General features: G+C 48.0%; 1 protein-coding gene across 1 annotated transcript in view; it reads left to right on the top strand.

Moving 5' to 3' along the window:
• Positions 1-1223: 1223 nt before the first annotated feature.
• Positions 1224-14050, top strand: part of HS3ST4 (heparan sulfate-glucosamine 3-sulfotransferase 4) — a gene marked incomplete at both ends in the record, with an annotated part of 392896 nt that continues 380069 nt past the window's right edge. The window contains one exon of the mRNA XM_080911623.1: positions 1224-1939. Within this exon, the coding sequence (XP_080767749.1) occupies positions 1224-1939 (716 nt within the window). The remainder of the gene's footprint in view (positions 1940-14050) is intronic.

Below are 14050 nucleotides of genomic sequence, written 5' to 3'. Positions count from 1 at the left end.
TCTTGAACTAAAGGCTATAACAAACCAGTCCACTTCAGAAAAAACGCAACGCCTCCTGATACCACCGAGCGAGAGGGTATCTCTCTGCTAAGCCCAGGCACCTAAAATATTCCGTGAGGCCACACGCAGACATCTCTCTGCTTATTTGGTGTTTGGAGGGATGAAGACCCCAGTCTGTCAGCTCAGGGAGCCCCAAGCTCCCTTAGTCCGCAGTGCCTCCCACAGGGCACAGGTGGGTGCACCTGTGGTTAAAGGCACCCGGTAAAGGACAGCGCCATCTCCCAGCCATCTCCCAGCAGAAAGTACAGTCACTAGGTGAAGAGGCAGGGACAAAAGCTTCTAGTCTGGGGAACCTTGGGGTATGTGTCAAAGCTCCACCCATCGGGAGCCTTAAAGAAAAGGCTGGAGAAGTAGAAGTTGGGGTGGGGAAAGAACTGAATCAGAAAGCGAGGCAGGACGGAGGCTAGGGAAGAGACCCGCACAAATGGACTGAGTTCTCTCAGAGTCCCACCGGAGGAGACCTGGGGGAACTTGTCACTGCGAGGCTCGCAGCCTCCCCAGAGCACGAGGGCCCGGGCCAGCTCTGGGCTACACAATTCCCTCCAACAGTCTTGAGCGAACGCTGGCGAGCGCCCGCACCTCCGACTCCCGTGGGAGCGCAGCGCCAGGGCGGGGCGGGGTCTTCCGCGCGCGCTTGGCGGCGGCTGGTGGGGCCAGGATCTTCGATCTCCCTGGCGCCCCATCCTTGGCGCACGCCTCCGCTCTCGCGCACCCCCTCCGCAGGCACGCGCGAGGCTCACCCCTCCTTTTCCCGGCGGCGGCGGGCGCGCGCCCGGCCCCCTCGCCTCCGCCCCTCGGCGCCCGTCCTCTCTCCCGGCAGAAAGTTAGCAGCAGGGAAGGAACTCGGGGCTGCGGGAGCTATAGCAGCGGCAGCGCGGGGAGAGCGGGGCGCTGCGCACGGAGCAGGTGCCGCCGCGACTGGGCGCCCCCCTCGGGCTCCTGGCCTGAGGTTGAGGGGGGCGGCGGGGGTTCTCTAGGGGAGGGGGCCATGCGGCCGGGCTTGTCCCCGGCGCAGCGGGACGGCAGCCAGGGCCGGGGGCGCAGCGGCATCGCTCCATGCAGCCGGGGCGGCTGGGTGGCGGCGGCGGCGGCGGCGGGGGCGGCGGCTGAAACCATGTCCGGGCAGCGCCGGGGGCCGCCGCCGCCGCGAGCCGGGAGCCGCGATGGCCCGGTGGCCCGCACCACCTCCGCCTCCGCCGCCGCCGCCGCCGCTCGCCGCGCCGCCGCCGCTGCCCGGCGCCTCCACTAAGGGGCCGCCGGCGCGCAAGCTGCTCTTCATGTGCACCCTGTCCCTATCCGTCACCTACCTGTGCTACAGTCTGCTGGGCGGCTCGGGTTCGCTGCAGTTCCCGCTGGCGCTGCAGGAGCCCCCGGGATCCGCGGCGGAGCCCCCGCCGAGCCTGCCGCCTCCCTCGCTGCCGCCTCCGGGCGGCGTGCGCCCCGGCGCCTCCTCGCCGCCGCCGGACAACGCGAGCCGCGGGCCACCGCCCGAGCCCCCCGAGCGCTTCACAACACCCGCGGCCGACGGCTGGGGACTGGCGAGCGGCGGCGGTGCTCGGGACGCCTGGCCCAGGAACCCGCCTGCCCCGGGAGACGCGGTCACGGAACAGGACGCGCTGTTGGGACGCGGGGCGCAGGAGCCAGGCGCCGCCGAGGAGCTGGAAGGCCGGAGGGTGGCCAACGGGAGTGCGGAACGGGGCCCGGCCAGCACCCCTGATTATGGGGAGAAGAAGTTGCCCCAGGCGCTGATCATCGGGGTCAAGAAAGGAGGGACGCGCGCGCTGCTGGAGGCTATCCGAGTCCACCCAGACGTAAGGGCAGTGGGTGTAGAGCCGCACTTCTTCGACAGGAACTACGAGAAGGGGCTGGAGTGGTACAGGTAGGAGGCTGCGGAGTGTGGGACCCGTGAGGGGTCCCGACAGCCCATCACCTGGGCATCCAGGGGAGGGCAGTGGGAGCCCTGGCCTGGTTGCGCGGAGTCCCGCCCGGTGCAGAGTGGAGAACCGGACTCCAGTTAAAAGATCACTTTATTTTGGGGAAAAGGGGAGGCGCAGGTACCTTGGAGAACTACCAGGCTCCAAATCTGGGAATCCCCAGCTCTTTCGTCTGTCTGCGGGGTGTTTTCCAGCCCAGGCCGATACAGGGCGCTGGGCTTCTAGGATGAGAACAAGTGGAGGAATGAGACAGGAGAGCTAAATTGACGACTGGCTTTGAGATTCCCAGGAATCAATCAAAAGCGCCCTCAAAAGCGTTTGCGTGGCTGGAATCCAACTTCAGTGTTTTAAGGTCAGAGCAAAATAGCAAAATGAACAGTTAAAAAAAAAGAAAACAAAAAAACAGACAGTGTAGGCGCTTTAGCTTTATAGTAAAGGTAGGCTATTTCTTACCTCTGTAACTTTCTGTCCCTCTTGGCTGAATGAACATTGAGTTGATTTAGTATCAGGAACCTAGGTATCTAGATGTCAGTTGGTGGTCTAAGAGTGTCCGTGCTCTGTGCACAGATCTTTCTAGTTTGAGCATTGGAGACAGATTGGAGTTACTTCTTTGGGGAGTTATACACCTTTTTCTGACACCATCAGGTGTTGGTGCTGAGAGGAAGGTAGCAGCAGAAAGTTAAGTTCAGGTCAGATGGCTATTATCTGTTCTTCCTGCCAAACCTGACATTAAAACATTAGTGCGTGCACATGCTAAGAATGCAAGCCCCTTTCTCTCCCCCCCGCCGCCCTCCCCACCCCGTCTTTCTTTCTGCTTCATATCTTTCTGGGTAACAGATCTGGACGGGTGGCCCCATCTCGATCACATTTCAATAATTAATTGCAACTGTCAAACAGAAACAGAGCCCTTGTCAGCGGAAGCGATACTATCAGCTCCAGAGAGCCAAAAGGTAAAATTGTCCTGTGACGGGGTTGCTTTCTTGTCAAAGAGCCATGCTTCCTGTGTTTAGATTACAGTGTGGGCAAAGTTTTGGCTATTACTTTGGGAATATGTAATAAGCATGTGTGTTGTGACTGTTTTCTCCCACTTTTTAAAAAAAGAAATCGCCTTGTGCCTTAAAAGCTGAGGAGAAGTACACCGAGCCATAAACATTCCAGCACATCACACTGAGACAGGGAATGTGTCTGTTAATGTCTTGTCTGTTTCAACAGCAAGAACTAATTGGGATATTTTAGGAGGCTTCAAACAGTCCCTTCCTATCAAAACATAAAACAGCAAGCACCTAATTTAACTGGAAAAAAATCCTTATTTATAACATCACAAGCCATGGCTTCCAGTTTGTGATTATAATTAAAAAGGTGTTAGGATGATTAAAGCAACAACAGCAAAATAAAGACAGGAGAAGATATCTGGGAAGGGTTCAGCTGTTTACTGGTGAGCTGCAGGAATGGCCTGGTTTCCTCTGTGGGGTAACTGTGGGCATCTCCCCACCCGGTTCTAATGTTAAAGGTGTGGGTCTTGTGGGGAGTGTCAGATGCCTTTTGAAAGGGGTATAAAGATCAAATCTTGCAGCATGGGTTTGGGGTGGTTTTGCTGCAGTGGAGCTACAGAAAGAAGTGCTTTATTTGGGTAAAGTTGACGGGAATGCTTCAACTAGGAAGTCCCTATCCTGGCGTCTGGAGAGTTTTCTAAATTAAAGGACAGAGATGACAGATTTCTTGGGTTCGTTTACCTTGATGGCAGGGTTAGGAGATACATATGCTACCTCGATGTCAAAACAGGGCTACTGAAGGTGTGTGGTGTAGTGATACTCCTAGCCTCCTGATACCAGCCAGTATTTGTGTGGCTTGGTATTTGTTAGCCTTTAGTAGAGCTGCTAAACACAAATGGTATGTCTTAGAACAAGGTCCACCAATGCCCAAGTAAAAAAACTACTTGATATCTCTTGGTCCTCAGCCGCTGGCCCTTATCCTCTTGCAGTATAGAAACACCAGGCTGAGTAATGTCGACTGAAGAAGGTGGAGACTCTCTTTAAAGGCAAGCTTTGTGGAAGTGTGTGACTCTCTAACAACATGGGTGTCATTACCCACTGAAACACAGCTGATGGAAAGACCCCTGGAAGCTCCCGGGGATCACAGGAGCCCAGTGATTCCTAGCCTCATTGCTGGCAGCCACACTTTGGAGACATTGTGGGACTTCATTAGTCTTGTCTGCTCATGCTTGGCCCTGAGCCTCTCTCCCATGTAGGAAAGAAGGGGTGATAGATATATCCTAATGTAGAAATGTAAAAGGTAGCTTCGATTCAAACCAGTGGTGGAAACTCTTTGTCTTGGTCCCCAGAGCAACTCTAGACTCTAAATGGTGGAATCTTAACTTGCCTGTGCCGTGTAACCTGTCTACAATCTGGTGGTTTCATTGAAGAAGGACGGGTTAATTAAAGGTTTTAAATTATTGTTATTTATTTAACCACTTACTCCTTTACTTATTTATAGTTGTAAATGTACTCCTAGTTGTCCACTGGTTCTGCAAGGGATCCTGGATTTTGTGCTTTGAGCAAGAAGAGCTGAGACAAAACTGAAGCTGCTTGCTGTCAATGAAACTGGCTTGGGCTTCCCTCCCTCCTAATTAACAAATCAGCTGTAGCAGGTGCATTTCTGTGACATCACTCTAGTTGTCCCTAAATCCGGGTTTTCCTTTGCACCTATACTGTTGATCTAATGGGATGTAAAAACACTTCAGAGATTAGAAGGTGTACATTTGATTTTCAGGGCAGCACTGGACTAATGGATTAGGGTGTGTGTATTCAGGCTAGAGCGATGCTTAGCCTCAGTGCTGGACTGACCCAGTCAGTGGTTAATAAGCCTGGTGGATCAAGCCTTCTGCCTTTCTCTACCTTTCTCCAAAAGGGCAAAACCATATGCAAATTCCATAAGACTGATAAAGTGGCCCTGGTAGAGACCTTGAACCCTTGTAAAGGATGGGACCTTGGGGTTAGACTCCTGGTTGCCACCACGGAACTCATCACAATAACAGAGGGATAGAAGCACTTGCCTCTTCTGTGATTTTCAGGTATAGTGACCATGACGTTGTGTTCCAGAAGCTGCTTAGCTCCAAGGTGGATGGCCTTTGGTCTTATATTCTGTTGGGAGGGCGGAGTAACCCCAAGAACTCACTGCATGCTGCAGGTTGCTGGCTCTTGTTTCCCAGTGGTTGGCAGCAGCACTCTCAGCTGGTGTCTGGAGAGAGGACTGAGGACGTGAGATGCTGGTATTTAGGGAATGCCAGCCATAGTGCTGGCTGGCACTCAATGGATGTGTTATTCACTGCAGCATTGAGATTATGCTGTGAACTAAACAGCAGCGTTTCTGTTTTATGACCACATTCTTTATTCCTGGAGGTAAGTGACTGGCTCAAGGTCTTTGGTTTGGCTGCTGCCTGAGATCCAAACCTGCACCTGTCCAGTTGCAGATGGCTTTGTTTCTCCGCCCGCACCACATTGCCTCTCACTAAGGCTAAGGGCGGCTGCCTTTTCAGTTCTTACCTTTGAGAAATGCTTAGTGACTGCTGAGTGTGCACTTAATGCTGTCTCGGGAACGGATACGGGGAAGCATGAGGTGGATGGAGCCCCATTCTCCTGCAAACCTCAGTGCAGCAAGAAGGTGGACAGACAGCAAATAAGCAAACCAAACAGTGCGAACCTTTTGCTTTGATGGCGGAAGTAAGGAAAACTCAAGTAACCACATGCAAATGACAGGTACAGCTGAAGTGACCAAATTGGAATATGCCAGAAGCATAAAATGTACAGAATGAAAAGTTGCTCAACAGTAATTTTCTACTCATGGCATAAAGAAGCCCTAGCATTAATACTGAGCTAAATAATGTGCATTATTAGATTAATTCTGTGCTTTGTTGTTGCTGTTGTTGGCACTTGTGGGAGATTAAAGCCATGGTCTCCCATGTGTTCCAGTACAGAGCCGCAGCCTCAACCCCCCAATTTCACTTCTTTTTACCCTTTTAAAGTGGCCATTAGAGAATGTAATAGGCTAGCTGTGGGGATTCGTAGGTCTATTGGGTGGCCCTTGTGTAGTTTCGAGCTTTTAAATGTTAAGTATGTCTGGAGATCTTTGCTCACTTGGATTGTGACCCTACAGGTCTTGTGTGTGTGTGGGAGGGTGAGTGGGCGGGTGGGATAAGGCAGGGCTTCTGAGTTTCTGAGATGCCCCAGATGCCACTGCTGCTGGACACTGAGTCTTAGAACTTGCTTTAACATCATTGTTGTGCAATTGTACTCATGCACATTTGTGTATGTGTGTGTGTGCGTGTGTGTGCACTCTCATAGCTGTTTGCACATGCAAGGGTGTTTTTTTTGAGATGAGCCCATGATGGGAACCAGGTAAACAGAGTGAAGTGGGGAAGCAGTGAACCAGCCGCACAGGTTCCCAGCAGAAGGAAGAGTGAGTGCAAAGGTCCTCAGGAGGAATCAAGCTGTGTGGCTCTGCAGCATTCATTGGTCACTCTAGAGGACACTGAGTTTGCACAGTGCATAGGTTTTATGATGCCACTCCGGTTCAGTGTGTCCAACAGTCATTTCTTCTCCGTAGGCCTGTTGGGGGGGGGATAAATAAAATAAAAAGTGGAGATAGTTATTCACAAAGTGGATGTCCTAGAGCAGAAGTCCAAATGAGGCTGAGTATGGTTCTTTCTCATTTCCGAAATCCTTTTGCTTTCCTGACCTTCACCTCTAATCAGGGACGTGAGGATGTCACCTTGCTCATCTCCTTTGGATGACTTTGGGAGAAGCCCAATAAGAAGGACTTTGGAACCTCCATCTCTTTCATATTTTAAACAAGCTCAGGTGACATTGGAGCCCATGTGGGTCAGATAAATGAATGTGGTGAGCTGGTAGAGGTTGCTCTTGAGCTCACTTCCCCTGAACTACGGATAGCAGCAGCTCTGTTACAGCCGTGCTTCCATGAGCACAGGACCCGAGGGTTATCAGATCTTTACTCTGCAAGAAGAAATGGGAAACCAGGTTTTGATATAAAATCTCCTGGTTTTCAGTGCTGGCTACAGATTTCAGTTCCTTAAAACATGCCGTGTTGGCCAACAGTGTGAAAGAAATGAAACCCATCTGTGGGCTGGGTGCAGCCAACTTGTGACCAGTTTGTGACCTGTGGGCTAAACTCCTTTAGGAAAGTAACTGGTGTGCTGTGCGGTGGCCAGAATTGTAGCTCGCATGTGCCACTTGGCTTAGCATTTCTCCCTTTTATAGCTTTTTGCAACAGCTATGGGGAAATGCCCTCCCTGAATGTGGCATTAAGCACCAACAGGGTCTGATGCAAATACTAAGGCAGGAAAAAAAAAAACTTCCTACATAAAATGTAAAATATCGTTTTTTGTTTCCAATTAGCAACCCCCCTGCCTCAGCTTCCCTCGAGCAGGGATCACAGCTGTGTCCTGCCACATCAGAGGCTTGTTTTCTTTCTTTTCTTTTGTTTTTCAAAGCTGGGGATGGAATTTAGGACCTTATTCATGGTAAGCAAGTGTTCAACCATATATTCCCAGCAGGAAAATACTTAATGATACGGTGACCACACCCGATCTATACACAGAAGACTTGCGGTTTATAAGATCTACTCCTGTAGGCAGGGTGGAGATCTAAGAGGTAGGAAAAAATGGGGTCTAGGTTTTGCTTTGTCATGTCAGGTACCAGCGTGCTTATATTAATAAAGCCCATTTTCTGACTGAAACACTTTGATCCTTGGATGGACTTATGGAGCAAACTCTTTACAGGGATGGATGTGGGAGAGCGAAGGGGTATGACGAGGCAGGTCCTTTCATCTCTGAGCCAGGATCTACAGCATGCTTATTGTGTGACCGTGGTTAAGTTAATAGATACCATGAAGCTTTCGCTTCTCCATCTATAGGATGGGCTCACTGTTGCTTACTTTCAAAGCACCATAAGACGATCCAGTGTGACATCGCAAATGCCTTGGGTAGAGTTAGTGACATAAAGTCCCTTACCTGGCTTCTTCATTTTCCTCCAATGCCTTCCTTTTCCTCGGCCCTGCAGCCTTGAGGACTCTGAGGAGAGAGCCATCTTTGTTTGCCATTCACTGGATACCACCTCTTCTTTCAAGATTATATCTGAGAGTCTGTGAGTCCCCAGCAGCTCCTAAGTAGTTATCCAGAGAACAATCAGCGGGACCCAGAAGTCAGCCTGTTGGCACTGAGTGGGAGATGAGTCTAGTTTCCTGAGGTAATCTGCTCATGCTCTCCTCCCAGAGGAACTGGAAGAAGAATGGCCCACTTCTCTGGGTTGCCACTCTCTTGAGCCTCTGGCAGAAATGCAAACCGTTTGCTCTGGATATTCCCGGAAGCAGTAAGCTGCCACGCAGGTGTGTCTTCATCTTCCCCACAGAACCCAAGACACCCTGTCACACTCCTGCCTGAGCTCTGGCAGAGTCACTCAGGTGCCCAACCATCTGTCCATGCTTTATGTTTTATCTTTGTAAGCCTCACCAGGCCCACTTTACTTTTAGATTGAGTCAGCGTCGAGGCCTCAGGACGCTGGGTCAGAGGAGGACGGCCGAACTGGATACTCCAGAACCTGAAAGGTTTGGTTTTTCTTAATGGATGCTATCTCTGTAAGGAATTGAACCACTACTCCCCGATAGAGTTAGTCCTGGATCCTGTTGGTTTCTGTGGTTTAACAAGCCACTCAAGCAACTGTCTTGGGAATTTTGGTCTGAAATTATAATTCTCCACTAGAGACGTTATGCTGATCTTGTCATTAATTAAAAGCAGAAGGTTGATTCTTTTTTTTTCCTTCCCCAAAGCACTCACTAGTTAGGATAGCTTGACTGTTAAAATTATTTACAACCTTTATTTTAAGAGTATATTAGCTGCGTGTGTTAGTCCCAGCATTCAGGAGTCAGATCTCTGTAACTGTGAGGCCAGCATGGTGCACATAGTGATTGTGAGGCCAGCCTGGTCTACATAGTGAGTGTGAAGCCAACCTGGTCCATTCAGTAAGTTCTAGGCCAGTCGGGACTATGTAGTGAAGGAAAAAAGAAAGAATCTACAGTTTAGAGGACAATGAAGTAACATATATTAATGCCTATATGTGTGTGTGTGTGTGTGTGTGTGTTTGTGTGTGTGTGTTTATATATATAAAACATTGCATTTATGTTTGTGGTTTCAAGTGACAAAAGTTGAACTTAATTTAAAACTAGAAGAAGATTATGATGTTTGATGTATATATGACTAGGATGTGTGTTGGGTCATGGGCTTTAGGAAAACTATGCCTAGAGTTCGATGGGTTTCAGTAGGCGTCTGTACTCTTTCCTCTGCAGTGTTTGTCTTGCTCTCTTCTCAGGTGGGCTGTCTCATCCCATTTTATTCCAGATAGTAAGTAACACCCACCATGTTTCAAGGATGGCTTTTAAGAGTGTCGGAAGCCATTATCCAGACTGTGACATGTGCCCCCTTCTGAAGCCAGGCATGGGAGTGCTCTTATTAGACCAGGGGGATATGTAAACACCTTTTTGACCTGAGATGGTGGTAGGGGTGTGGAAGCAGAGGTAGTCTTACCAAAATGATAATTTGCTTAAAGAGAAAGAAGGGTCTATGGGGTTGATGTTATACCCGATGCTCATGAAACAGGAAATCCTTCTGGGGTGGCATATTATCAGTCAACTAGCATTTTAATTGGTAAGAGGATTAAAGGATTAGTTTGAGGTCCAGTTTAGTTGCACTTCTCATTTACTCATTCATTCATTCAAGATATAATATCCACTGCGTGCCATTTGCTGGGTTTAAACATGGCCACCATTTAGTGACATGAACTTGGAAATGATTTTATGATAAAGGAACACAAGTCTTGACTGAACAAGGTTCACTCTGAGAATAGAAGTGTGGCTCAGTCCTTGACAGTGTAATTTATTGTTAAGTTTAAAAGATGGGCCAACTCTTGTGGCGTATGTTGTAGATAGTAGAGAGAGAGTTTCTTTTCTGAGACCTGGTCACACTTGCTCCCTCTGTAAGACCTTTTCAGTCTTATTCCCTCTTTCTGGAAGACTCTGTCCCCAGTGTCCAAGTTGCTGGTGTCTCCTTTTCAAGTCTTCAGGTGTTGGCTGAAGTTTAGACCCCTCGAATAGACCACTCCCATGTACATAAAGGCCTGCTCAGCCACTTTACTCTCCTCCTAGGATATTAGTCTTCCAAGTTACCCTGGTCACTTACCCTCTCACTGGATGGTCAACTCCACAGAAAAGGACCATCTCACCCCATACCAGTGCAGGCAATGGACTTTCACAAGGTGATGCTTCATTGACTGACAATAAAGAATGAACAAAGCCACCAGACAAAGGAAAGTCCTCTGTGTGTAACACACCAGACTGCAGAGAACGGGGAACATGCCTGTTTCTTGGGAACTCGGGTTATAAACTGTAGTAAAAACTTTCTCATGCTAATTCCACATGACAACTTTGGGTGCAAGGGAGATAATTTGGGATGTGTGTGAGTCAGGCTCCCTCGAATCTGCCTCACAGGTGGATGTATTCCTACTCTTCTTTTACAGGTAGAGGGTAAACAGGGTTCCCAAGGACACCGAGAAAGCTGTCAGAAGCCAGGTGTCTGTCTGCTGTGACAAATGACTCTTGTTTCCTGGCCTTTGTGACTATGGTGATATTCTAGGAGAACAGACTTGGTTTTTTCTCATAGGCCATTTTATCCCAAGAGTCGTTGGGATTAAACACCCCTAAATGCATCATCAAAGTATCATTGCCACTGGGTGTGTTGGAACACACTTATAATCCTTGCATCCAGCCTGAGCCTGAATGTCCTGAGTTCAGGATTAGATATTCCATATTACTTCCCATTTAATAATCAGTTGTGAAAGGGTCTTGAGTGTGATTTGTAATTTTTATTGTACAGGCTGGTGGGCCTTCTTTCGTGTGATCCCATTTTAGAGCTTCTGTTGGAGGTGAGAATCTTGAGGGTTCCTGGAGCTGAGGAAATATTTGAGCTCATTCCTGGTCCTATCCTGTCACAGGGCACTTTGGATTTTAGAGTCACTTGGCATTTTGATACAGAATGTGAACCCGGGGCTAAGGAGATGTCTTCTAGCTTCAAGGTGCTTGCCATGCAAGTGTGAAAACCTGAGTTTGAATCTCCAGAAGCCAACGGAAGGCCAGACATACAGTGTGACAGTCTACAAGCCCAGGGTTCCCTTGAAGAAATAGAGGGAGGGGCATGTGAATCCCTGGAATTCCACAAACCAGCTAGTCTGGTGTCCACAGTGACACAAGATAAACACACTCCCAAGCAAGGTGAAAAGCTAGGACCAAACACTACACATCTACCTTGATGTATACTTGCACATGTTTACATATATAGATCTTCACACCCACGTACATGCTCATTGTGTACACACACACACACACACACACACACACACACACTAAACAAAGAAATAAATAGAAAAGAAAAAAAGAACTTTTAAAGAGGTGAACCTGAAATTAGAAGTTACAGTTTTGAACCAGAGTTCTACATATATGTCTCCCTTACATGAAGATTAGACCTAACTTTTGAATCCTGTATTTCACATCTTTAAAAAAGGGACTAGTACTTTCTGAACCCACAGGAACTTTGCAGGAGGGGAACAAGTGTTCTAAGCAGGAAGCTACCCAGTCTGTCGACATGTGTTAGTGGTTGTTAATCCACGCACGTTTTCTGAATTCCTCCAGGTAATTGGTTTTCTGGGATGTTGCACTCCAGGGAATGCCTGAAATACAGGACGATTCCTCTTATCATAAAGTTAGATTAAGAAGTTTAATTTACAGAAACTATTATACAGCATGGATATCAAATGTTCTGAGTGCAGACTGCAGAAGGTTCCAGAGAACTCTTGGGCAGCCTTAATCTGCATAACTCTTCCCCCTGACTTATGACCACTCGGATTTTTTTTTTTTTTATCCTGAAACAACATAAAGAGTAATGGAGCATGGTTGCTTTGTCAGACTACCCTGCAGTTAATCAACTCTAGAAGTGACCAGAAGATTCTATTATTTGGTTCTCAATTGGCCCATCATCTTCCCCGTCCCTGTGCATACCTTGGCTGTGATTCCCAAGCTGGTATATTCATATATCACCTTCTAGTTGCCCATCCACGCTGCTTTTTAATCCTTTGCGGAAGGCAGAGTAATAGTTACTTGAAATATCTTTATCCTAATTCACAAGATACATCAGATTTCATGGCCAAGGACAATTAGATTTCTCATGGAAATAAGATTATGTGCTAACTAGCTAACAGAATGACAGATTGTCCCATATTTTTGGATGAACCCAATTAATTATAAGAAACCTCATAAATGGAAGGGGAGGTTGTAAGAGAAACTGAGACATCCGGGGGTCTATGCGAGGGATCTGGTCAACTATGTCGGGCTTTGAAGACAGAGAGAAAGGCATGGGCCAAGGAGTTTATGCAGCACACAGAATCAAAGAGAACAAAAGGAAGTAGAGTTTCAGCATCTTCAGAAGGAAGGCAGCACATTGACACTTCTGTTGAGATCCATCTTAAACTTTGGCCATGTGAACAGTAAGATAATGTATTTACGTGGTGTTAAGCCTCTAACCTATCAAATACTTGTCACAGTAGCTGTAGGAGATGAATACACTTTGTTCGGGTGTGCCCTTCTCTCTCTGTTTCTCTTCTTTTCTGAAAAAAAAAAAAAAGTCATCTTCAGGGCCTTCTGGTTCTCTTTCCAGACAGATGGGGTGGATCAATGTATGAAGTTTTCCAGAATATGAAAGTGTGAGTGGCTAAGAGAAGCTAGGGGTTTCTGTCTCTTGTAGGTAGTGAACGTTGACATTCAGAGTTTATAGCTGCCCAAGCACCAGCCACCCAGAAACCCAAGTCTGAAATGAAGCTCAAGGGGAGAAGTGCATGAGTTTGAATACCAATCCACTCACAGACCAGCCAGTGTAGCTGGAGGTTCCAGGTATATGTGCACCATGAGATCATTTGGATCCACGTCCCTTCCTTCCTGTTGCTCCACCATCCCCAGCACAGCTTGTTAGAAATGCCAAATCTCTAGTCCAGCCCTACCTTCTTGATGCAGAAGTTTACATCTCAGGGAGATGTGCTGCTGCTAATTAGGAACAGAGTTTCAGAACTAGTATTCTAGAACAGTGGTTCTCAACCTGTGGATTTTGACCCCCCAAAGTCCATCAGAAAATACAGAACATTCACAATAGTAGCAAAATTACAGTTAAGTAGCAGAGAAGATAATATTATGGCTGGGGGTCACTGCAACACAAGAAACTGTAAAAGGGCATAGCATCGTAGAGGCTGAAAACCACTGTCTTACAGTGAAGTGTTTCAGTCTTGGCATTGGTGATGTTTTGGGATGGGCCCAAAGGCTCTCTGTTGTGAAGACCTGTGAACTCACCAACATTTCTGGCTTCACTCACTATATTCCAGTAGTGCCTCCCCTTCAGTCAGAGTAGATGAAAAAAATTGCTTTAGATATTGTCACATGTCACCATGCAGTCCCAAATTACATCTGGTTGAGACCTCTAGGGTTTTCCTTTTTTTCCTGGGACTTCACTCCATCACACTTCAATCTCAGAAAAGAAGGACCAACTTATTTCTAGGCAAAGATCATACCCATAACTTCAAGTCTCATGCTAGTGTCAAGAATTCAGTTCCAAGGCTTCACATTAGCTGCAGAAGAGCCCTGGGGAGGCATATGAAGGACTCTGTGCCTAAGGAGGGGCAGACAGGGACAGACATCTGTCTGCTACAGGAGCTTGCACAGACTTATGGTCATAGTCTGTCTCCCCGCCCTCCTCCCCATCTCTTGCTCCCTTGCTCTTCTTTCCACCATCCCATCTCTCATGCTATTTCTCTGGGCTAAGGGTCAAAATCAAAGACCTTGTGCATAACATCAGTGTGCTGCACCACAGCCTGCCACCTTTCTTTTCCCCTTCTGAAAAAAAAAGCCTCCATAAACAGATTAAGTGTGCATGTGCATGCATATGTATGTTTGCT

The sequence above is a fragment of the Micromys minutus genome, assembly GCF_963924665.1.
Source record: "Micromys minutus genome assembly, chromosome: 2".
Taxonomy (NCBI): domain Eukaryota; kingdom Metazoa; phylum Chordata; class Mammalia; order Rodentia; family Muridae; genus Micromys; species Micromys minutus.
This window is presented reverse-complemented; position numbering and strand designations above follow the sequence as displayed.